This window comes from Haliotis cracherodii, unplaced genomic scaffold (genome assembly GCF_022045235.1).
Source record: "Haliotis cracherodii isolate W230 unplaced genomic scaffold, xgHalCrac1.p SCAF_15, whole genome shotgun sequence".
NCBI lineage: Eukaryota > Metazoa > Mollusca > Gastropoda > Lepetellida > Haliotidae > Haliotis > Haliotis cracherodii.
Window position 1 is genome coordinate 36,473,061 of NW_027266270.1, and position 25,764 is coordinate 36,498,824.

At 43.5% G+C, this 25,764-nt stretch overlaps 1 protein-coding gene across 1 annotated transcript; it reads left to right on the forward strand.

Annotated features, from left to right (window-relative positions):
• The first annotated feature begins 557 nt into the window (after positions 1-557).
• On the forward strand, positions 558-25,724 carry LOC139462576 (arylsulfatase B-like). The gene is made up of 14 exons (XM_071244412.1): positions 558-758; positions 3,294-3,405; positions 4,025-4,076; positions 5,700-5,803; positions 6,467-6,576; positions 9,641-9,711; positions 10,437-10,538; positions 14,734-14,797; positions 15,928-16,025; positions 16,186-16,325; positions 17,395-17,453; positions 22,367-22,478; positions 22,719-22,924; positions 24,360-25,724. The coding sequence occupies exons 1-14, from the start codon at positions 650-652 to the stop codon at positions 24,530-24,532; spliced, it is 1,512 nt and encodes a 503-aa protein (XP_071100513.1). The 5' UTR covers positions 558-649; the 3' UTR covers positions 24,533-25,724.
• Positions 25,725-25,764: the final 40 nt, after the last annotated feature.

Below are 25,764 nucleotides of genomic sequence, written 5' to 3' on the forward strand. Positions count from 1 at the left end.
TAATTGTAGGGGAACTGGGTTGTAGGGGAAATGGGATGTAGGGGTTTTGGGAGATAACCAAGTCATATGACGGCAGGGACACGCGTGGGTACACCTTGCACTCCTAAGTGGAATAGAACTCGGGTGCTCAGCGTGACAAACCACTGCAACGCTTAACGCCTGCGTGAATCTGAATCAATATAACAACGCTATTCGCCTGTGCCAGGTTCAGTGATTAACATCAATCCAGAGTTTCGGTGTTTCACCTAGTATTATCACTATGTGATCGTGATTCATTAACACATGCTCTTAAAACAGTCGAAATCGTGCAGTCGTCTGTGCTTTTAGCCGAGATTTCTGTTGTATATGGAACGGATTTTGTGGCTTTTATTCAAGTTGGTGCGTTTCGCTCCAGACGTTAAAGGTTGTGGGTGCTGGATGTACAAAGTTTACAGCAGTATGTTCACAGTTTTTGAACCCATTCCTTTTGTGTCAGTCCTGCTGTTACGTCGACCCGTCGGTTTTATCTAACAATGCCCTGACTATCCCTGACTCACTGGGGCATACATTTATAACAGCCTGCAGCAAGGAGACACTTCACCACGTAACTCACGTCGCTGTCTGTCACGGCTCCCTCACACTGTCTGTCACGGCTCCCTCACACTCGCAGATGACAAGCATGGCGGCGGTCATGTGTGTGTGCGTACTCCTGTTTACAATAGCCACAAGCAAGGCGGCCTCTTCGCCACACATCGTCTTCATCGCTGCTGATGACCTAGGTAAGACCACAGGAATTGTGATCAAAATCATCCCCATCTGTATATAATTAAAACATACCAACAGTTATTTGCATATATATTTTGTCATCATATCCCATTTGCATGGATCGATGCTCATGATATCAATCACTGGATTGTCTGATTCAGTATCGATTATTTACAGACCGCCGCTGCATAGCTGAAATATTGCTGAGTGCTGCGTTAAACAAAAACAAACGAATATATCGCGGGTATCTGTATAGCTGGACAGGTATAGCGTGATGCCTGAACTGTTCAGCAACTCTACCATGGCATTAACATACCACTTATTTAAGTAACTAACCGAAGCAATCTGAATTGTATTACTGCCAAACACTCCTCTCCCATTAAATATACGTTTGTTTTTTAATCTGGTGTTGATAACAAGTGGTTGATTGTGTGTCACTGTGCCCCGATTGCCTGGTGCGTTGCTTGTTGTAGTCATATAGAATACTAAACGAGTTCCCGTGTAATACCAATTTTATGAAACGAGTGAATAGTTCTGGTATCTGACGAGCGAAAGCGTCATATAGGTGAATAATGCTGAGTGCGGCATAAAGCAACATTCTCCCATCCATTGGGTCCTCGGGATTTTCTCGTTTCTGGTTCCTACACAGATCTTGAACCTGTTAAAGGCAAGCGTAATAACACTTATACTGACCTTGATTTGAGCGGGTGCATGTACTCAGTTTATAACCCCTCCCGTGACAGTTCAACGTGTTGCTAGTCACATGACTACCGCTAAGGGTACATTCACGCGACGGCCGTTTTGTACGTACAGCACGATGTGTCAAGAACAGATTTTCTTGAACACCCTTTACATGAAGTCGCTATTTGTGATGGTGACCTCAATAGATACATAAATCAAAAGCAATAACAGCTATATATAACATGCACGGGTATAACATTATGTATTATGCCATAACACTGTAGAGGATAATCCAAACTCCCTCACTTTGGGCTGTATTAGTAACAATACAATATTGATATTATTGATATACTGATAGAAATGAATAAAGAGACACTAAATCACAGACACAGTGAAATGATATGCTGTCATGGATTTCCCAACCTTGTGTACCAAATACGCGTTGGATACAATGCACACAAACATATCAACATTTTGATTCCGACATGTATTGAATTTGTATGCGCGCTATTTCAAATGTACTGACAGTAAGGCTTATTTCCCTATATATATATATACAATTTTTAAAGTCCACGTCAGTCCATCATCTTCTTTATATCAGTTTCATACATAGTACTTTCGCTGTCTCATGACAGCTCTTCAGTGTAACTAACGTGGACTTTATTATTCTATTATATATTACATGTACACCGAGTGAACATTTACCTCATTTTTGTATACTGTAAACAGCTTTATTTCTGCGCCGTTAAACTATTGCGAATACCACACCAAAGACAATACTGCGACGAGATATTTTTGCGAGTTGCCGTTTTGATATGACACCTCGATTACCAAACAATAGACAGCTTCTCTCCGAAGCTAGTTTATCTGAGTTGGCCGGAAAGTTGACCAGTGTCATGAAACCGATTCACGCAAGATGGCTTGTTTCCTGTGTGGACAAAATTGCAAAAGACACTGACGCAATCAAGCGAGGTTGGAAGAAGGCAGGATTACTGTGAGGCAACAGTGACACTAATTGGTCTGTTTACACTGTCATTTGTGATGTATTGTGTGACCATTCTGCATTCATTTGTGTTTTTAACTTATTGAGTAACTTGTGGTTCTGGTTGATGATTTCAACATTTGATGACGTGTTGCAATGAATAAAATATGTATCTATTATTTATACTTATTTTTGCGTTTTTAATTTTTGCGATTGAGTCTCGTTCGCAAAACTCGCAATAATAAAACGGTCGCAAAAAATTCTCTGTTTACAGTATATATATAACGATTGACGTATTTTTTTCGATTCATTGAGGTATGAATCGAAATACCGATGTGCAAACTATATGAATCTGCGTATCATACCTCAATTAACCGAAAACATACACAGTCAATGCTTAAAAATAAATTCGACAACGAAAACATGTTTTATCAACAAGAAACAGTTATATACATATCAAAGCAGACAAAAATGACGAGATTGATAAACATTCCAGGTGTAGGAATTCATACTGCTGCGTGACATAATCAGGTGATTGTTTAATTTATTCACATAACTTGACACGCCTACAAAGTCAGTAGCCAATCAACGGAGAGTAAGATATAAAAGTGTTCATACTGTCGACTGTCACGAGCGGGGACAAATATGTCCCGGAGAAATGGGGGGTGGGACATGGGTGGCCCAGTCGTCTAAGGCGCCGCGATTCGCCCTTGGGTACGCCAGAAACCCATGATTGTGGGTTCGAATCCCGGTTCGCCTCGATTATGTTTCTAGGTTTGGCAGCACCATATACCCGAGCTCTTGGGTTTCGGGCATTCCTTCCACATTAACTGATATAACTGGAATACTGTTAAAACCCAAATCCCTCACTCACTTTCTCCGTCAGGGTGGAATGACGTAGGCTGGCACAACCCCCAGATGGTAACTCCAAACCTGGACAAATTGGCAAAGGCTGGCGTAATCCTGAACAGTTCCTATGTTGCGCCCCTCTGTACACCGTGAGTACATCTGTTAACTTTAGTACACCTGTGTGAATCATGAATATACTCAGTGAATACATCTGTTAACTTTTGTACACATAGGCGTATCCTGTGCGTATATTGCGAGCACATCGCTTCACTTTAGTTCACTTGTCTGCATTCTGTGCGTATACCGCGAGCACATCGCTTTACTTTAGTTCACGTGCCTGCATCCTGTGTGTATACCGCGGGCACATCGCTTTACTTTAGTTCACGTGTCTGCATCCTGTGTGTATACCGCGGGCACATTGCTTTACTTTAGTTCATGCGTCTGCATCCTGTGTGTATACCGCGGGCACATCGCTTTACTTTAGTTCATGCGTCTGCATCCTGTGTGTATACCGCGGGCACATTGCTTTACTTTAGTTCACGTATCCTGCCTTGTTTTTAGGGGACGGGAATATAGGACGAGTGTGAATATCATGTATATCTGAACAGGGATTCATTTAGAGAACACCTCGAGTTCACGAGTCCATTTTCAACTCACAAACTCTTAATCCACTCATAGTCAGTCAAGTGAGTGAGTGAGTGAGTGTGGTTATACCACGACAAAGGACATATAATATCTTGTTAGCATTCTTTACTTTGACCGTTGCAGGTCTCGGAGCTCCTTCATGACGGGGATGTATGCTTACCACACCGGCCTGCAGGTGGGTGGAACACTGGTCACTAGCCCCTAATCTAGGACACCAGACACCAGGTCCAACACATACACAGCACTTACAGCCCAACCCCACCCTAATCTAGGACACCAGACACCAGGTCCAACACACACACAGCACTCACAGCCCAACCCCACCCTAATCTAGGAGACCAGACACCAGGTCCGTCACACACGTAACACTAACAGTCACCTGTCTAGGACACCAGACAGCAGGTCCGACACACACATAACACTTACAGCCACCCATCTAGGACACCAGACACCAGGTCCAACACGTTCACAGCACTTACAGCCACCCATCTAGGACACAATACACCAGGTGCGACACATACACAGCACTTACAGCCCAACCCGACCCTAATCTAGGACACCAGACACCAGGTCCAACACGTTCACAGCACTTACAGCCACCCATCTAGGACACAAGACACCAGGTGCGACACATACATAACACTTACAGCCACCCATCTAGGACACCAGACACCAGGTTCGACACTTACATAAAACTTAAAGCTCCCTATCTTAGACTTTCAGCCACCCATCTAGGACACAAGACACCAGGTCCGTCACACACATAACACTTACAGTCACCCATCTAGGACACCAGACAGCAGGTCCGTCACACACATAACACTTACAGCTACCCATCTAGGACACCAGACACCAGACAGCAGGTCCGACACACACATAACACTTACAGCCACCCATCTTGGACACCAGACAGCAGGTCCGTTACACACATAACACTTACAGCTACCCATCTAGGACACCAGACACCAGACAGCAGGTCCGTCACACACTTACCACTTACAGTCACCCATCTAGGACACCGGACACCAAGTCCGACACACATAACACTTACAGTCACCCATCTAGGACACGGACACCAAGTCCGACACATATATAGCACTTACAGTCACCCATCTAGGACACCAGACACCAGGCCCGACACACACATAACACTTACAGCCACCCATCTTGGACACCAGACAGCAGGTCCGTCACACACATAACACTTACAGCCACCCATCTAGGACACCAGACACCAGACACCAGGTCCGACACATATATAACACTTACAGTCACCATTCTAGGACACCAGACACCAGGTCCGACACACACATAACACTTACAGCCACCCATCTTGGACACCAGACACCAGACAGCAGGTCCGTCACACACATAACACTTACAGCCACCCATCTCAGACACCAGACACCAGACAGCAGGTCCGTCACACACATAACACTTACAGCCACCCATCTAGGACACCAGACACCAGACACCAGGTCCGACACATATATAACACTTACAGTCACCCACCTAGGACACAGACACCAGGTTTAAACGAATCGCGCGGCAACGCAGGGATGGATTTGTCAGAAAGAATGTTTATGGTTACATGTGAAAGGAAGATGTATGAAATCTACGATACCGACAATTTATGTTAATCCTCATTGTAGTTGAACAGTCCTTGTCCTCATACAGTGGAACTGCAATAGTTGTTGCAGTGTGTGACCAGGCTCTCTTCAATGCGGACGGCTGTGGTTGAATAACCGATCATGCTAAGAGATAGTTATTCACTGAATGAGTGATAATCTTGTTGCAGCACATGGTGATCATGCCTGAGTCCCCCGCCTACCTGCCCGCTAACTTCACAACGCTCCCCCAGAAGCTCAAGGATCAGGGATACAGCACACACATGATAGGGAAGTATGTGCATTAGACAGTTAGTTGTTTCGCTCGGGGCACGGGTGTTTGCGTCCCTTATGGAGCACCAGCACCTGCCGATCATTGATTGTTTGGTTTACATCTTTGTTCATCATGGGCTAGGTTGGTTCTGAAAATTCCTATGTGAATTTTCTTAATAAATATTTTCGTGAAGTTTTCCAAATCTACGGTATCACCATGAATATAGATCAGAGTAAGAGCAATAGTTAATATATTTCATTTATTATTTTATTTATTATTTTATTTCATTTGCCATGTATGTTAAAGGTGCTTTGTTCTGTTACATTTGACTTCATTTGAACGAGGGCGCCATGGGTTTTATGTGTAGTGTATTTGTTCGAATTGACTTGCCTTCACGTGTGTTTGTGATGGGTGTGACCGGTGGGGCAGGATATGCTCACCTTTTGGCGAACACCTGGTTTCATCACTGTTTGATAGTGATTCACAAACACATGTTCATGATGCACTCGGAATCGTAGAGAAAAAAAGGCTCTGCGTTTGGCAGGTATTTCTTATGAATATGGAAAGGGTTTTGTCAAATTGAGGATTTTGGACTCTCCTAACAAATTCAACCCATAGAAAGAAATGCTTTTCTAACCACGTTTAACGTTTAACCAATTCATGTTTTGTTTCATAACCATACAGATGGCACCTGGGGTTTTGTAACTGGAACTACACCCCCACCTTCCGCGGCTTCGACAGCTTCCTGGGCTACTACAACGGTGCTGAAGACTACTACACAAAAAAAATTCGAGGTGAAAAGACTGCGAAGAATTAAAAGTTTAAACATCAGTTGCTCTCCCCCAAGTGGACGAATGAGTGATTGACACGATGTCTGCTGCATTTCGTGACATCGCGGTGTCAGACTCATGTTGTGACATAGCATAGTGGTGACATAGCATAGTGGTGACATAGCATAGTGATGACATAGCATAGTGGTGACATAGCATAGTGGTGACATAGCATAGTGATGATACGGCATAGTGATGACATAGCATAGTGGTGACATAGAATAGTGGTGACATAGCATAGTGATGACATAGCATAGTGATGACATAGCATAGAGGTGACATAGAATAGTGATGACATAGGAAAGTGATGACACAGCATAGTGGTGACATAGCATAGGGATGACATAGCATAGTGGTGACACAGCATAGTGATGACACAGCATAGTGGTGACATAGCATAGGGATGACATAGAATAGTGGTGACATAGCATAGTGGTGACATAGCATAGTGATGACACAGCATAGTGGTGACATAGCATAGGGATGACATAGCATAGTGGTGACACAGCATAGTGGTGACATAGCATAGTGATGACACAGCATAGTGGTGACATAGCATAGGGATGACATAGCATAGTGGTGACACAGCATAGGGATGACATAGCATAGTGGTGACATAGCATAGTGATGATACGGCATAGTGATGACACTGCATAGTGGTGACATAGCATAGTGGTGATAGCATAGTGGTGACATAGCATAGTGATGACATAGTATCGTGGTGGTGTTTCCGAAAACAGGCCACTACACTGCACATTGTGTACAACGTGATCAAGTCTGTGATAGGCATTAGGAGTTGGAGGAACATGAAGACATGACACGTTTATCCACACAGGTTTCACGTCTACATTGTATCTTGATCAAGTCTGTGATAGGCATTAGGAGCTGGAGGAACATGAAGACATGACACGTTTATCCACACAGGTTTCACGTCTACATTGTAACTTGATCAAGCCTGTGATAGGCATTAGGAGTTGGAGGAACATGAAGACATGACGCGTTTATCCATACAGGTCTCACGTCTACATTGTAACTTGATCAAGTCTGTGATAGGCATTAGGAGTTGGAGGAACAGGAAGACATGACGCGTTTATCCATACAGGTTTCACGTCTACATTGTAACTTGATCAAGCCTGTGATAGGCATTAGGAGTTGGAGGAACATGAAGACATGACGCGTTTATCCATACAGGTTTCACGTCTACATTGTAACTTGATCAAGCCTGTGATAGGCATTAGGAGTTGGAGGAACATGAAGACATGACACGTTTATCCACACAGGTTTCACGTCTACATTGTAACTTGATCAAGCCTGTGATAGGCATTAGGAGTTGGAGGAACATGAAGACATGACACGTTTATCCATACAGGTCTCACGTCTACATTGTAACTTGATCAAGTCTGTGATAGGCATTAGGAGTTGGAGGAACAGGAAGACATGACACGTTTATCCATACAGGTTTCACGTCTACATTGTAACTTGATCAAGTCTGTGATAGGCATTAGGAGTTGGAGGAACAGGAAGACATGACACGTTTATCCATACAGGTTTCACGTCTACATTGTAACTTGATCAAGCCTGTGATAGGCATTAGGAGTTGGAGGAACATGAAGACATGACACGTTTATCCACACAGGTTTCACGTCTACATTGTAACTTGATCAAGCCTGTGATAGGCATTAGGAGTTGGAGGAACAGGAAGACATGACACGTTTATCCATACAGGTTTCACGTCTACATTGTAACTTGATCAAGCCTGTGATAGGCATTAGGAGTTGGAGGAACATGAAGACATGACACGTTTATCCACACAGGTTTCACGTCTACATTGTAACTTGATCAAGCCTGTGATAGGCATTAGGAGTTGGAGGAACAGGAAGACATGACACGTTTATCCACACAGGTTTCACGTCTACATTGTAACTTGATCAAGCCTGTGATAGGCATTAGGAGTTGGAGGAACATGAAGACATGACACGTTTATCCACACAGGTTTCACGTCTACATTGTAACTTGATCAAGCCTGTGATAGGCATTAGGAGTTGGAGGAACAGGAAGACATGACGCGTTTATCCATACAGGTTTCACGTCTACATTGTAACGTGATCAAGTCTGTGATAGGCATTAGGAGTTGGAGGAACAGGAAGACATGACTCGTTTATCCATACAGGTTTCACGTCTACATTGTAACTTGATCAAGTCTGTGATAGGCATTAGGAGTTGGAGGAACAGGAAGACATGACTCGTTTATCCATACAGGTCTCACGTCTACATTGTAACTTGATCAAGTCTGTGATAGGCATTAGGAGTTGGAGGAACAGGAAGACATGACTCGTTTATCCATACAGGTTTCACGTCTACATTGTAACTTGATCAAGTCTGTGATAGGCATTAGGAGTTGGAGGAACAGGAAGACATGACTCGTTTATCCATACAGGTCTCACGTCTACATTGTAACTTGATCAAGTCTGTGATAGGCATTAGGAGTTGGAGGAACAGGAAGACATGACTCGTTTATCCATACAGGTTTCACGTCTACATTGTAACTTGATCAAGTCTGTGATAGGCATTAGGAGTTGGAGGAACAGGAAGACATGACTCGTTTATCCATACAGGTTTCACGTCTACATTGTAACTTGATCAAGCCTGTGATAGGCATTAGGAGTTGGAGGAACAGGAAGACATGACTCGTTTATCCATACAGGTCTCACGTCTACATTGTAACTTGACACTGGAGAACACATGAAGGAGATCTTAGGAAGTAAAGTTACAGCCAAACAAACCTTGTCTAGGTTTTATTCCAAAATTGTTTACGAATAACAACTTTATGTGCCAAGATTACATGATACAAACGTTATGTTGTTTAATATTTAAAATTTGTTCGAGCAGTCGTGTGGGAATATCTTATATTTAATAAAAACTATATATTTTAATAAACAAACAACATGTCTGAAACACGTCTCAACTGATTCTCAGACTTATGAACTGATAGTTGACCAAATGACCTTGACCCTTTTATTTTTTACAGGTGGACTTTTGGCGGACGGGGTGGACTTCCGGGATGACAAACAGCCCAAATACACTGAGGAGTATTCAGCAGTAAGATATCAATACAACAGCGTTACCACTCGAGGCCCCACTGTACTGTACAGCTTTGGTCGTGCACCCTACCTCTAACCCACCCGATACACGATTGTTCCACATATTCAGAAACACTATTCTGAATCTTTGTACAGCTAATGTATGCCAATGTGTTCCTTCATAATTGGTTTACATCTGAAATTCAATATTGGAAATTTCATGTGCAGTGTTTCTGAAGTTGTATACGATGTTTTCTTACAAACAAAAATGATGGTTCATCTTGAACTGTTTCTGAATTATGACTAACCCTTTAAAACTTGTGATATATAATGTGTAAAAACACAATCACTAAAGTCAGAAGCATTCGTGACGAGTTCGTGTCATTCCGGGACAAGCCTCTCGGTGAACATTCAGACTACTTCAAACAATTTTATGAATTTCAGAATGGACGGTCTCATAAACGGAGTCTCTCAAATTTGCTGAATACGTTGCACAATTAGACGCAATGTTGAAAACGCATTTTACTCACGAATTCGATTTGAAGTGAGTCTAACGTGCTTCCGACGAAATGTTCCGTTTGTTAATTGTTAACCTGCAGTCTGTGGCTCCCCTTGATGTCTGGGTATCAGATGGACATGTTGCCAGCATGAAGAAGTGGTGTGTGCTTGTAAGCTTGTAGCATATTTACTCATGGCATAAATGAATCGAGCGAAATTCCCGGATGGAGTCGTGTCTTTTTTCAGACGGTGTACGCAAGAAGAGCTGTGGACATCATCAAGTCACATGATCAGTCTAAACCTCTCTTCCTCTACCTCCCTTTCCAGTCAGTACACAACCCCATACAGGTAGGTCAGTGTAATATCTGACAGTCAGTACACACCCCATACAGGTAGGTCAGTGTAATATCTGACAGTCAGTACACAACCCAATACAGGTAGGTCAGTGTAATATCTGACAGTCAGTACATACCCCATACAGGTAGGTCAGTGAAATATCTGACAGTCAGTTCAGGCCCCATACAGGTATGTCAGTGTAATATCTGACAGTCAGTACACACCCCCATACAGGTAGGTCAGTGTACCCCCATGTAGGTAGGTCAGTGTAATATCTGACAGTCAGTTCAGGCCCCATACAGGTAGGTCAGTGTAATATCTGACAGTCAGTACATACCCCATACAGGTAGGTCAGTGTAATATCTGACAGTCAGTACACACCCCATACAGGTAGGTCAGTGTAATATCTGACAGTCAATACACACCCCATACAGGTAGGTCAGTGTAATATCTGACAGTCAGTACACCCCCCATACAGGTAGGTCAGTGTAATATCTGACAGTCAGTACATACCCCATACATGTAGGTCAGTGTAATATCTGACAGTCAGTACATACCCCATACATGTAGGTCAGTGTAATATCTGACAGTCAGTACACCCCCATACAGGTAGGTCAGTGTAATATCTGACAGTCAGTACATACCCCATACATGTAGGTCAGTGTAATATCTGACAGTCAGTACATACCCCATACAGGTAGGTCAGTGTAATATCTGACAGTCAGTACATACCCCATACAGGTAGGTCAGTGTAATATCTGACAGTCAGTACACCCCCATACAGGTAGGTCAGTGTAATATCTGACAGTCAGTACACACCCCATACAGGTAGGTCAGTGTAATATCTGACAGTCAGTTCAGGCCCCATACAGGTAGGTCAGTGTAATATCTGACAGTCAGTACATACCCCATACAGGTAGGTCAGTGAAATATCTGACAGTCAGTTCAGGCCCCATACAGGTAGGTCAGTGTAATATCTGACAGTCAGTACACACCCCATACAGGTAGGTCAGTGTAATATCTGAGAGTCAGTACACCCCCCATACAGGATGGTCAGTGTAATATCTGACAGTCAGTACACCCCCCATACAGGTAGGTCAGTGTAATATCTGACAGTCAGTACATACCCCATACAGGTAGGTCAGTGTAATATCTGACAGTCAGTACACACCCCATACAGGTAGGTCAGTGTAATATCTGACAGTCAGTACACACCCCATACAGGTAGGTCAGTGTAATATCTGACAGTCAGTACACACCCCATACAGGTAGGTCAGTGAAATATCTGACAGTCAGTACACACCCCATACAGGTAGGTCAGTGTAATATCTGACAGTCAGTACACCCCCCATACAGGTAGGTCAGTGTAATATCTGACAGTCAGTACATACCCCATACAGGTAGGTCAGTGTAATATCTGACAGTCAGTACATATCCTATACAGGTAGGTCAGTGTAATATCTGACAGTCAGTACACACCCCATACAGGTAGGTCAGTGTAATATCTGACAGTCAGTACACCCCCTATACAGGTAGGTCAGTGTAATATCTGACAGTCAGTACACAACCCCATACAGGTAGATCAGTTTAATATCTGACAGTCAGTTCAGGCCCCATACAGGTAGGTCAGTGTAATATCTGATAGTCAGTACATACCCCATACAGGTATGTCAGTATAATATCTGACAGTCAGTACATACCCCATACAGGTAGTTCAGTGAAGTATCTGACAGTCAGTACATACCCCATACAGGTATGTCAGTGTAATATCTGACAGTCAGTACATACCCCATAGAGGTAGGTCAGTGTAATATCTGACAGTCAGCACACCCCCATACAGGTAGGTCAGTGTAATATCTGACAGTCAGTACATACCCCATACAGGTAGGTCAGTGTAATATCTGACAGTCAGTACATACCCCATACAGGTAGGTCAGTGTAATATCTGACAGTCAGTACACAACCCCATACAGGTAGGCCAGTTTAATATCTGACAGTCAGTTCAGGCCCCATACAGGTAGGTCAGTGAAATATCCGACAGTCAGTACATACCCCATACAGGTAGGTCAGTGTGATATCTGACAGTCAGTACAACCCCCATGCAGGTAGGTCAGTGAAATATCTGACAGTCAGTTAAGGCTCCATACAGGTAGGTCAGTGTAATATCTGACAGTCAGTACATATCCCATACAGGTAGGTCAGTGTAATATCTGACAGTCAGTACATACCCCATACAGGTAGGTCAGTGTAATATCTGACAGTCAGTTCAGGCCCCATACAGGTAGGTCAGTGTGATATCTGACAGTCAGTTCAGGCCCCATACAGGTAGGTCAGTGTAATATCTGACAGTCAGTTCAGGCCCCATACAGGTAGGTCAGTGTGATATCTGACAGTCAGTTCAGGCCCCATACAGGTAGGTCAGTGTGATATCTGACAGTCAGTACACCCCCCCCCCCCCCCATACAGGTAGGTCAGTGTAATATCTGACAGTCAGTACACACCCCATACAGGTAGGTCAGTGTAATATCTGACAGTCAGTACACACCCCATACAGGTAGGTCAGTGTAATATCTGACAGTCAGTACACACCCCATACAGGTAGGTCAGTGAAATATCTGACAGTCAGTACACACCCCATACAGGTAGGTCAGTGTAATATCTGACAGTCAGTACACCCCCCATACAGGTAGGTCAGTGTAATATCTGACAGTCAGTACATACCCCATACAGGTAGGTCAGTGTAATATCTGACAGTCAGTACATACCCCATACAGGTAGGTCAGTGTAATATCTGACAGTCAGTACATACCCCATACAGGTAGGTCAGTGTAATATCTGACAGTCAGTACACACCCCATACAGGTAGGTCAGTGTAATATCTGACAGTCAGTACACAACCCCATACAGGTAGGCCAGTTTAATATCTGACAGTCAGTTCAGGCCCCATACAGGTAGGTCAGTGAAATATCCGACAGTCAGTACATACCCCATACAGGTAGGTCAGTGTGATATCTGACAGTCAGTACATACCCCATACAGGTAGTTCAGTGAAGTATCTGACAGTCAGTACATACCCCATACAGGTATGTCAGTGTAATATCTGACAGTCAGTACATACCCCATACAGGTAGGTCAGTGTAATATCTGACAGTCAGCACACCCCCATACAGGTAGGTCAGTGTAATATCTGACAGTCAGTACATACCCCATACAGGTAGGTCAGTGTAATATCTGACAGTCAGTACATACCCCATACAGGTAGGTCAGTGTAATATCTGACAGTCAGTACACACCCCATACAGGTAGGTCAGTGTAATATCTGACAGTCAGTACACAACCCCATACAGGTAGGCCAGTTTAATATCTGACAGTCAGTTCAGGCCCCATACAGGTAGGTCAGTGAAATATCCGACAGTCAGTACATACCCCATACAGGTAGGTCAGTGTGATATCTGACAGTCAGTACAACCCCCATGCAGGTAGGTCAGTGAAATATCTGACAGTCAGTTAAGGCTCCATACAGGTAGGTCAGTGTAATATCTGACAGTCAGTACATATCCCATACAGGTAGGTCAGTGTAATATCTGACAGTCAGTACATACCCCATACAGGTAGGTCAGTGTAATATCTGACAGTCAGTTCAGGCCCCATACAGGTAGGTCAGTGTGATATCTGACAGTCAGTTCAGGCCCCATACAGGTAGGTCAGTGTAATATCTGACAGTCAGTTCAGGCCCCATACAGGTAGGTCAGTGTGATATCTGACAGTCAGTTCAGGCCCCATACAGGTAGGTCAGTGTGATATCTGACAGTCAGTACATACCCCCATACAGGTAGGTCAGTGTACCCCCATACAGGTAGATCTACCCCAGAAAGGTCAGTGTAATATCTGACAGTCAGTACAGGCCCTTTACAGGTAGGTCAGTATCCGACAGTTGGTTGACGTCGTCGGAGTACCGTGACGCCTATGTAGTAGGGGATCTAAGCGTTAGATCTAATGTTACCAGATTCCCCAAGTGTTCACGGGGATGTAATTGACCGACCCCTAATCATACCAAGGTGGTGGTGTAGTAGAGTCCACTTCCTACAGTGCGTGGTACCCGAGTCTTGGTGTCCCCAGCTGAATATTGCTGTGATGTGAGCCACGCTCCCGCATAACGATGCTGTTAACGAGAAAGATCATGGTGGATATCTGTTCTGTGTTGCAGGTACCCAAGCGCTATGAAAACATGTATCCAAATATAGAGGACAGTCAGAGGCGCAAATACTGCGGTGAGAAAATGGGGTCGAGCTTGAATTTCAACTTAACAAAACGCACACATTTCATCTGCACCGCCATAAATGTGTATTTTCAAGAACTGTGTGTTGCATTGCACTTAAAACTTTAAATGTTGATGTGTTTTAAGTCAGATTGTGAGTAAGGTTACTGTTAGCAATATTAATTAACAGAATTTCAGTTATATCACGGCGCGTCAGCTTTATGTGGGAGGAAAGATCGAAGACAAGGTCTCAGACGTTTACCACTTAGGTGAAACCCACGAACACGGGTGTCATGCTGAAGACTTTGAAACATAATCGGGGCAAACCGGGATTCGAACCCCAGGTCATAGGTTTCTGAGGTGCCCAAAGCTGACGTGCAAAGTGAATTGCGGCGCTTTAGGCTGGGCCACCCGTGCCCCTGGGAAACAAGCGTAGAACTGTAGACACGAAGGTAGCCACTTTCAGGTCGTTTACCGCTGTAGTCAAATCGACGAGCACGGGTATGGTGCTGACAAACCTGGAAACGCATCACGGGACCAGGGACGCTTCTCTTCACGGCGAATGGCTGCGTCTTCCTGGGACACCCGTGCCCCATACGTCAGATAGAAGTCCTGATCGTACATTATGGAACTTATGTATCATAGCACGATAATGTATAAGGTACTGTCGCACTCAGTACTCCCCTCGCCTGTTTATGCGTGAGTACCTTGTCCCGCTGCTGTACATTGACCGTCACGCGCCTTCTGTACACCGCGGACAGTATAATGAACTGAACTATCTCTACACTTTAATAATGTCACAAACACGTGAAATACAGAGTTCGATGTCTTGTCCATACAACCACAGGACACATAGTTAACCGGCTCCAAATCGGTTAACATGTCGACGTCATATTTGTTTTGCCAGTCTTGTGACAGGCCGTGAACATGTAGCAAGGTTAAATTTGTATCGTGTGTCCAGCTTTAAATGAAATACGAACGCAGTGGGAAGTAATTCCTCACACTTAATGTTGAACCTAACGGATATTTTATAATTGCGCTGAATGGCAATAACTGCTGTTGGTGTTGTCAAACAGTTGGTTATCTTCGCAGGCTGTACTGCGGGCAGGAGGACTCACAAATAAACAGTTACAATGTTTGCAGGAATGGTGTCTGCCATGGACGAGGCTGTTGGGAACATCACACAGGCACTGGAGGAGAATGGGCTGATGGACAATCTCCTACTGGTCTTCACAGCAGACGTAATGTCTTTATATTGAAGGGGTAGCCTTGTGGTTAAAGCGCTTGCACGTCACGCTGACGACTCGTAGTTATTCACATAACTCGCGTAAAATGACTTTCCTACCGAAATTTTATGTTATTTGTGTAAACGTTTGTTATCACTGAAGCCATGTTTTATAGAATGGGGGACCTACTTTTGCTGCTGCCAACAACCTACCCCTGAGGGGGGCCAAGTCAACGCTCTGGGAAGGGGGTACCAAAGGAGCAGCGTTCGTCTACAGCAAGACATTGCTCCAGAAGTCAGGATATGAAAATACTGAGTAAGTGGAAATTAGCCGTTTGTCTATTGGTGTATAGGTTCGCCCGAAAACAGCAATCCTTGAATTATTGGAACATAAATTAATGGTATGTAATGCTGTTATAGCAATATGATTTTGACGTATCGTTCCTGTGTTTAATGGATGTAATAAGCTCATATACACATCGATACCACAGGTGTTTGCACTGGAGATGTTCGTGTTAGATTGCGATGAGTTTGATGAGGTTCTTTTTGGATAGAAAACTAATAATAAAACTTTGAGCTGAAGAAAATGAGTACGTATGACTGTAAGCCGCTTTCAGCAATATTCCAGCAATATCACGGCGGGATAATCCAGAAATGGGCTACACACATTGTACCCATGCGGTGAATCGAACTCGGCTCTTCGGCTTGACGAACGAACGCTTTAGCTGTTTGGCTGAAGACGTCATCCAGACGTATATAGTGTCTAGTTTACATGCGTGTCTTCATGTCTTGATACTTATACACAGAATGACATTTTGTTAGGTCAGAGAACACTGAGTGAGTGTAAGTTGCTTAACGCCACTTTCAGCAATATTTTAGCTCTACCGGCGGCCTGTCTTTAATCAAGTCCAGACCAAGCAAACTCGTGATTGAAAGCATGAGTATAGATGCACGCCGTCGAGGCAAGATGACACGCAACTAGCAAGTCACGTACTGTGACAACTCAGTCCTCGGCTATTACGACAATCCCGAGGAACGGGAAAAGGTTCTTGGGGGAGGTAGTGGCATTTTGTGTCGAGATTAGATATATTTTCAGCTACTGCTTTAAACAATTTCTTTAAAACTATTCACCTTAAGAAGAACACCTTCAACAATGAAACTATAGCAATTTCAACAGCCTGAAGCATAATTTACTTTCTAGAAAATCCCAGGCCATCCCCCAGAAAATCAAATGGTCGGTCCCCAAGTAGGCACGTCAAGCTTCTGCACAGCTATGCTTCTGCACAGTTATGCAACTGCATGGTGGGGCTGCACCCAGACTGGGACATCCTAACTATATATAGCAAGGAGGGCTTCTGTACCTAGGTTCTTTCTTTATCTTTCAGGATGATACACGCTTCAGATTGGTTCCCTACTTTTGTGCGGTTGGCAGGTGGAAAAGCAGGTAGATACAGGCTGGGGCAGCAACAGTGACATGGGCGGCAGTTTGATACAAGGGGTGGGTAGCTATGGCAGGTGGACAAGCAGGTAGATACAGACTGGGGCAGCAACAGTGACATGGGCGACAGTGTGATACAAGGGGTGGGTAGCTATGGCAGGTGGACAAGCAGGTAGATACAGACTGGGGCAGCAACAGTGACATGGGCGACAGTGTGATACAGGGGATGGGTAGCTATGGCAGGTGGACAAGCAGGTAGATACAGGTTGGGGCAGCAACAGTGACATGGGCGACAGTGTGATACAAGGGGTGGGTAGCTATGGCAGGTGGACAAGCAGGTAGATACAGGCTGGGGCAGCAACAGTGACATGGGCGACAGTGTGATACAAGGGATGGGTAGCTATGGCAGGTGGACAAGCAGGTAGATACAGACTGGGGGAGCAACAGTGACATGGGCGACAGTGTGATACAAGGGGTGGGTAGCTATGGCAGGTGGACAAGCAGGTAGATACAGGCTGGGGCAGCAACAGTGACATGGGCGACAGTGTGATACAAGGGGTGGGTAGCTATGGCAGGTGGACAAGCAGGTAGATACAGGCTGGGGCAGCAACAGTGACATGGGCGACAGTGTGATACAAGGGGTGGGTAGCTATGGCAGGTGGACAAGCAGGTAGATACAGGCTGGGGCAGCAACAGTGACATGGGCGACAGTGTGATACAAGGGGTGGGTAGCTATGGCAGGTGGACAAGCAGGTAGATACAGGCTGGGGCAGCAACAGTGACATGGGCGACAGTGTGATACAAGGGGTGGGTAGCTATGGCAGGTGGACAAGCAGGTAGATACAGGTTGGGGCAGCAACAGTGACATGGGCGACAGTGTGATACAGGGGATGGGTAGCTATGGCAGGTGGACAAGCAGGTAGATACAGGCTGGGGCAGCAACAGTGACATGGGCGACAGTGTGATACAAGGGGTGGGTAGCTATGGCAGGTGGACAAGCAGGTAGATACAGACTGGGGGAGCAACAGTGACATGGGCGACAGTGTGATACAGGGGATGGGTAGCTATGGCAGGTGGACAAGCAGGTAGATACAGGTTGGGGCAGCAACAGTGACATGGGCGACAGTGTGATACAAGGGATGGGTAGCTATGGCAGGTGGACAAGCAGTAAGTGTAACTGTTACGGGTATGAATAATACCTCGTTATATTCGCCGGTCATGTCATTTTAATTCGCTGACTCTTCTACTTGACATACCACCATATGTACTTAGTCGTTACATCACAATATTATCTTACAACAGCGTATTGAGGACTAAGAAGGTCAAGATTCGGTGGCCATATTGGATTTGCGCAAAAGCATATACACAATAACAGCTATTTAGTATAATGTTAACAATGCAGATATTTAATCAACAGTACCAGTTATTTAATATCATATTAATGATAATAGTTACTTAATATGTTAACAGTACCAATTACCTAATGTCATATCTACAATGTCCGGTATTTAATATAATATTAACAATTCCAGTTGCTTAATTTCATATTAACAATATTACCAGTTACTTACTATCATATCAACAATACCAGTTATATAATGTTAACAACAATGACAGTTATTAATATTTCAACAATTCCAGTTACTTAATATGATATTATCAATACCAGTAAATGGCTGAAATGTGCATTCTGTCGAGCCAGTTGTCATAGAGCTGCAGAATGTTGCTGAACTGAGTATACTGTCGACCCAGTAGCTATGTAGCTGTAGAATGTTGCTGAATTTTGCATACTGTAGACCTAGTAGCTATGTAGCTGTAGAATGTTGCTGAATTGTGTATACTGTAGACCCAGTAGTAATAGAGATTGTGAATGTTGCTGAATTTTGCATACTGTAGACCCAGTAGCTATGTAGCTGTAGAATGTTGCTGAATTGTGCATACTTTAGACCCAATAGTTATAGAGCTACAAAATGTTGCTGAATAGTATTGTGTATACTGTAGACCCAGTAGCTATAGAGCTTGAGAATGTTGCTGAATTGTGTATACTGTTGACCAAGTAGCTATAGAGCTTGGGGATGTTGCTGAATTGTGTATACTTTAGACCTAGTAGCTATAGAGCTGCAGAATGTTGCCGAATTGTGTATACTGTAGACCCAGTAGTTATAGAGCTTGTGAATGTTGCTGAATTTTGCATACTGTAGACCCAGTAGTTATAGAGCTTGTGAATGTTGCTGAATAGTTCATACTGTAGACCCAGTAGCTATAGAGCTTGGGCATGTTGCTGAATTGTGTGTATAGTAGACCCAGTAGATATAGGGCTTGTGAATGTTGCTGAATTGTGTGTATAGTAGACCCAGTAGTTGTAGAGCTTGTGAATGTTGCTGAATAGTTCATACCGTAGACCCAGTAGTTATAGAGCTTGTGAATGTTGCTGATTTGTGTATACGGTAGACCCAGTAGTTGTAGAGCTTGTGAATGTTGCTGAATAGTGTATACTGTAGACCCAGTAGCTATAGAGCTTGTGAATGTTGCTGAATAGTGTATACTGTAGACCCAGTAGTTGTAGAGCTTGTGAATGTTGCTGAATAGTGTATACGGTAGACCCAGTAGTTGTAGAGCTTGTGAATGTTGCTGAATAGTGTGTATAGTAGACCCAGTAGTTATAGAGCTTGTGAATGTTGCTGAATAGTGTGTATAGTAGACCCAGTAGTTGTAGAGCTTGTGAATGTTGCTGAATAGTTCATACCGTAGACCCAGTAGTTATAGAGCTTGTGAATGTTGCTGAATAGTGTGTATAGTAGACCCAGTAGTTGTAGAGCTTGTGAATGTTGCTGAATAGTGTGTATAGTAGACCCAGTAGTTATAGAGCTTGTGAATGTTGCTGAATAGTTCATACCGTAGACCCAGTAGTTATAGAGCTTGTGAATGTTGCTGAATAGTGTATACTGTAGACCCAGTAGTTGTAGAGCTTGTGAATGTTGCTGAATTGTGTATACCGTAGACCCAGTAGCTATAGAGCTTGAGAATGTTGCTGAATTGTGTATACCGTAGACCCAGTAGCTATAGAGCTTGTGAATGTTGCTGAATAGTGTATACGGTAGACCCAGTAGTTATAGAGCTTGTGAATGTTGCTGAATAGTGTATACGGTAGACCCAGTAGTTATAGAGCTTGTGAATGTTGCTGAATAGTGTATACGGTAGACCCAGTAGTTGTAGAGCTTGTGAATGTTGCTGAATAGTGTATACGGTAGACCCAGTAGTTATAGAGCTTGTGAATGTTGCTGAATAGTGTATACTGTAGACCCAGTAGTTATAGAGCTTGTGAATGTTGCTGAATAGTGTATACTGTAGACCCAGTAGTTATAGAGCTTGTGAATGTTGCTGAATTGTGTGTATAGTAGACCCAGTAGTTGTAGAGCTTGTGAATGTTGCTGAATAGTGTATACTGTAGACCCAGTAGATATAGGGCTTGTGAATGTTGCTGAATTGTGTGTATAGTAGACCCAGTAGTTGTAGAGCTTGTGAATGTTGCTGAATAGTTCATACCGTAGACCCAGTAGTTATAGAGCTTGTGAATGTTGCTGAATAGTGTATACTGTAGACCCAGTAGTTGTAGAGCTTGTGAATGTTGCTGAATTGTGTATACGGTAGACCCAGTAGTTGTAGAGCTTGTGAATGTTGCTGAATAGTGTATACGGTAGACCCAGTAGTTGTAGAGCTTGTGAATGTTGCTGAATAGTGTATACTGTAGACCCAGTAGTTATAGAGCTTGTGAATGTTGCTGAATAGTGTGTATAGTAGACCCAGTAGTTGTAGAGCTTGTGAATGTTGCTGAATAGTGTATACTGTAGACCCAGTAGTTGTAGAGCTTGTGAATGTTGCTGAATAGTGTATACTGTAGACCCAGTAGTTGTAGAGCTTGTGAATGTTGCTGAATAGTGTGTATAGTAGACCCAGTAGTTATAGAGCTTGTGAATGTTGCTGAATAGTGTATACTGTAGACCCAGTAGTTATAGAGCTTGTGAATGTTGCTGAATAGTGTGTATAGTAGACCCAGTAGTTGTAGAGCTTGTGAATGTTGCTGAATAGTGTATACTGTAGACCCAGTAGTTGTAGAGCTTGTGAATGTTGCTGAATAGTGTGTATAGTAGACCCAGTAGTTATAGAGCTTGTGAATGTTGCTGAATTGTGTATACTTTAGACCCAGTAGCTATAGAGCTTGTGAATGTTGCTGAATAGTGTATACTGTAGACCCAGTAGTTATAGAGCTTGTGAATGTTGCTGAATAGTGTGTATAGTAGACCCAGTAGTTGTAGAGCTTGTGAATGTTGCTGAATAGTGTATACTGTAGACCCAGTAGTTGTAGAGCTTGTGAATGTTGCTGAATAGTGTGTATAGTAGACCCAGTAGTTATAGGGCTTGTGAATGTTGCTGAATAGTGTATACTGTAGACCCAGTAGTTGTAGAGCTTGTGAATGTTGCTGAATAGTGTGTATAGTAGACCCAGTAGTTATAGAGCTTGTGAATGTTGCTGAATAGTGTATACGGTAGACCCAGTAGTTATAGAGCTTGTGAATGTTGCTGAATAGTGTGTATAGTAGACCCAGTAGTTGTAGAGCTTGTGAATGTTGCTGAATAGTGTATACTGTAGACCCAGTAGTTGTAGAGCTTGTGAATGTTGCTGAATAGTGTGTATAGTAGACCCAGTAGTTATAGAGCTTGTGAATGTTGCTGAATAGTGTATACTGTAGACCCAGTAGTTGTAGAGCTTGTGAATGTTGCTGAATAGTGTGTATAGTAGACCCAGTAGTTATAGAGCTTGTGAATATTGCTGAATAGTGTGTATAGTAGACCCAAAAGTTATAAAGCTGTATAAAGAGCTGTTGTACTGACCTTTGGTTTCTGTTATGCAATAAAAGATTCGACCATAGACGGTGTCGATCAATGGTTGACCTTGAGTGAAGGGAAGACAACTCAAAGGACCGAATTCATCTACAACATAGATGAAGTTTCTGAGAATGGTGCAATTAGGTATGAACCTTTTTCAAAACGTCCATTATATTTTAAGTTGAGTAACTATCTACAGTTTTTGAGGACAAGTGAGTGTGTTTTTTTATTTTTGGTTCGGTTGGTTGTGAGTGAGTGAGTGGGTGAAAATCCCTGCAATAACAATGTGTGTAACGAATGGCTCGGTGACGGGCGCCACATGACGTGTTTGTTTCAGTATCCAAGGCTCTTTTTAACCATATTTCTATTTATGTTTTTGCCAAGGGTTGGTGACATGAAACTGATAGAGGGCTCCCCAGGTATGTTCAATGGGTGGTACCCATTGCCCAGGGTTACAAAGGAGGAGGCCGACTTCCCCCCGGAACTTCTCGACATGACAGATACCTCGAGCGACACCTATTTGTACAGGCTTTTGAAAACCCACTTTAACGCTGTAGGGAGTACGGAGTACCGGCTGTTTAACATATCGGGTGAGTAGTCACCCAGATACTGTCCTCTTCCCTGGAAAATCTCTCATTACTTGGTATAGACATCCATGGCAATTCACCCATTGATCATTTTGATACGGACTTGCGTAAGATTGATAAATATGGACCGGGAGGAAACAATATCCAAGAGTAGCACTTGGATTGGTTACACCGGGTAGGTTCACCTCAGTGATTTGTTGAATTCGGTACTATTGACCTTTGCCAGTCAGAAATAATTCAGCTGCACTACGGCTGTCTGTAAATTAGTGTGTCTGGGAAAGTTTGTTGTTTGTTGTTTAACACCCCACTCAACAATATTTCAGCGATATGACGGCGGTCTGTAAATAATCAAGTCTGGGCCCACTTGCACAAAGCAATCTTAGCGCTAAGATGATCGTTACTCCTTTACTTTAACATAGGCTTACGTTAGTCTTCGCGCTAAGATCTCTTTGTGCAAGTTGGCCCTGGACCAGACAATCCAGTGATTGACATCATGATCATCGATCTACGCATTTGGGATAGAATGACATCAACCAAGACAGCGAGCCTGACCACACGATCCCTTTATTCACCTCTTACGACAAGCATAGTCGCCTTTTACGGCAAGCATGGGTTGCTGAAGACTTATTCTAACCGGATCTTCACGGGTCGTCTGGGCATGTCAAACTAGAGGTTGATAGCATAAGCTGCGATAGCCGGCCTCATTGTTGCACATTGTTACCATTCAATCCCCATTAGATGGCTCGTGCGACAAGTGGTGTGTACTATACACCTGGTCCGCCTTGGATCCACACCTGGTCCGCCTAGGATCCACACCTGGTCCGCCTTGGATCCACACCTGGTCCGCCTAGGATCCACACCTGGTCCGCCTTGGATCCACACCTGGTCCGCCTTGGATCCACACCTGGTCCGCCTTGGATCCACACCTGGTCCGCCTTGGATCCACACCTGGTCCGCCTAGGATCCACACCTGGGCCAACTCTGATGCCGAGCCTATTGTGTGTACATTCTTACCTAGACGTCGTTCATCGTAGCTAAAGCTAATGATGTTTTGACTGGTTTGACGGACTGTTACTTCTCTGACCAGCCTATGATAGATCTGATGCTACTGACGATGATTAACTAACGATGATTGAGTAAGTTGGGTTTAACGCCACTTAAGGCACGCAGTGTTTCAGGTATATCACGGCGTGTCAGCCTAATGTCAGAGGAAACCCGAAATGATGCAGGTCTAAGACGTTTAGGTAAAACAAACGAGCACGAGTATAGTTCTGAGACATAAATAGGGCGAACCTGGATTCGAATCCACAATCATGGGTTTCTGGCATGCCTCAGGGGCACAACCCTGCACAGCAATTGACGACTGGGTCACCCCGGCCCCAACTAGACATAGCAAGTCACACCTCATCAGAGAAAGTAACCATGTGTTTTGTTTCAGCTGATCCAACAGAGCACTTTGACCTGGCTGAGAAGTACCCGGATATCGTGTCTCAACTCAAAACTAGGCTGGATACCTACAAGAAGTCTCTGCGCCCAGCCTTTAACCCTCCGTCGACGTACAAAGCGAATCCTCTGTTCTATGGCGGTGTGTGGAGCCCTGGCTGGTGCTAGTTCTTAGTCAGTAAGAAGTACTATATTACCTGTAGATTTGACGGCGCGAAGGAACCGACAATGTGATATTTTGATGGTTCTGGTGATGCTTAAGACTATTAATCATGTGTATCTGATGGAGGCGCCAAACAGGTTTGTCTGGACCCACAACACAAATGAACAACTTACTGTTATTAAACGCATGGCTTAATCATTTTATTCCAAAGTTATCTGGAATAAAGTACTTTTTCTTCAAACAATCCTCGGCAGATCAAATCTACAGATGACATATTTCTACATTGAAAACTCTGTATGTTTAACCAAACGCCGTTCAGTCTACAGATGACATAGTTCTACATTGAAAACTCTGTATGTTTAACCGAACGCCATTCAGTCTACAGATGACATAGTTCTACATTGAAAACTCTGTATGTTTAACCAAACGCCATTCAGTCTACAGATGACATAGTTCTACATTGAAAACTCTGTATGTTTAACCGAACGCCGTTCAGTCTACAGATGACATAGTTCTACATTAAAAACTTTGTATGTGTAACTGAACGCCATCAACTCTACAGACAATATATTTCAACATTGAAAACTCTGTATGTTTAACCGAACGCCGTTAAATCTATAGATAACATAGTTCTATATTGAAAACTTTGCATGTTTAACTGAACGCCATTAGCTGCCTTTGCCCATTTCCCAGTAGATCCAGTCAAGAATTTCTTGTTCCGCTGTCAAACTCAAATTTCAGTCAGCCACCGTTTTGGTTTGAAACGAAACGACCTCAGCCAACGATTGGCGCGATTGCGATACGCTGTACATCGCTTTCATGCAATTGGACACAAGGTCAAAAAGTTCTTTGTTGTCCATACTGTCTGTTGATCGATTTAGAACTATCCTGTTCTCTCTGGTGATTATTGTGATTTGAAACATCTGAATGATCAATGAGAAGTGAACATTTTCCAAAATCATGGTAGGTTTGTTGTCAAATGAAATAAATAACTGTGTTCAATCTCCATATTGTATGTATCTCCAGTGTATGCTGGATTGTTGTTGGTTTGTTATCACATCATTTTACATTGTAATATATTGTCAGCATAATCAACTGTATCTACTTATTCCTTTACCTATTCGCAGCCCATGCACGGTTCCATTTATATTTCAAGCAGCTTATTTTGTTCCGAATAAAACCTGTTCTGTTGATTTATTTACTGTGTTCTGTTGTACACAAGCAGGTTATCTCCCAA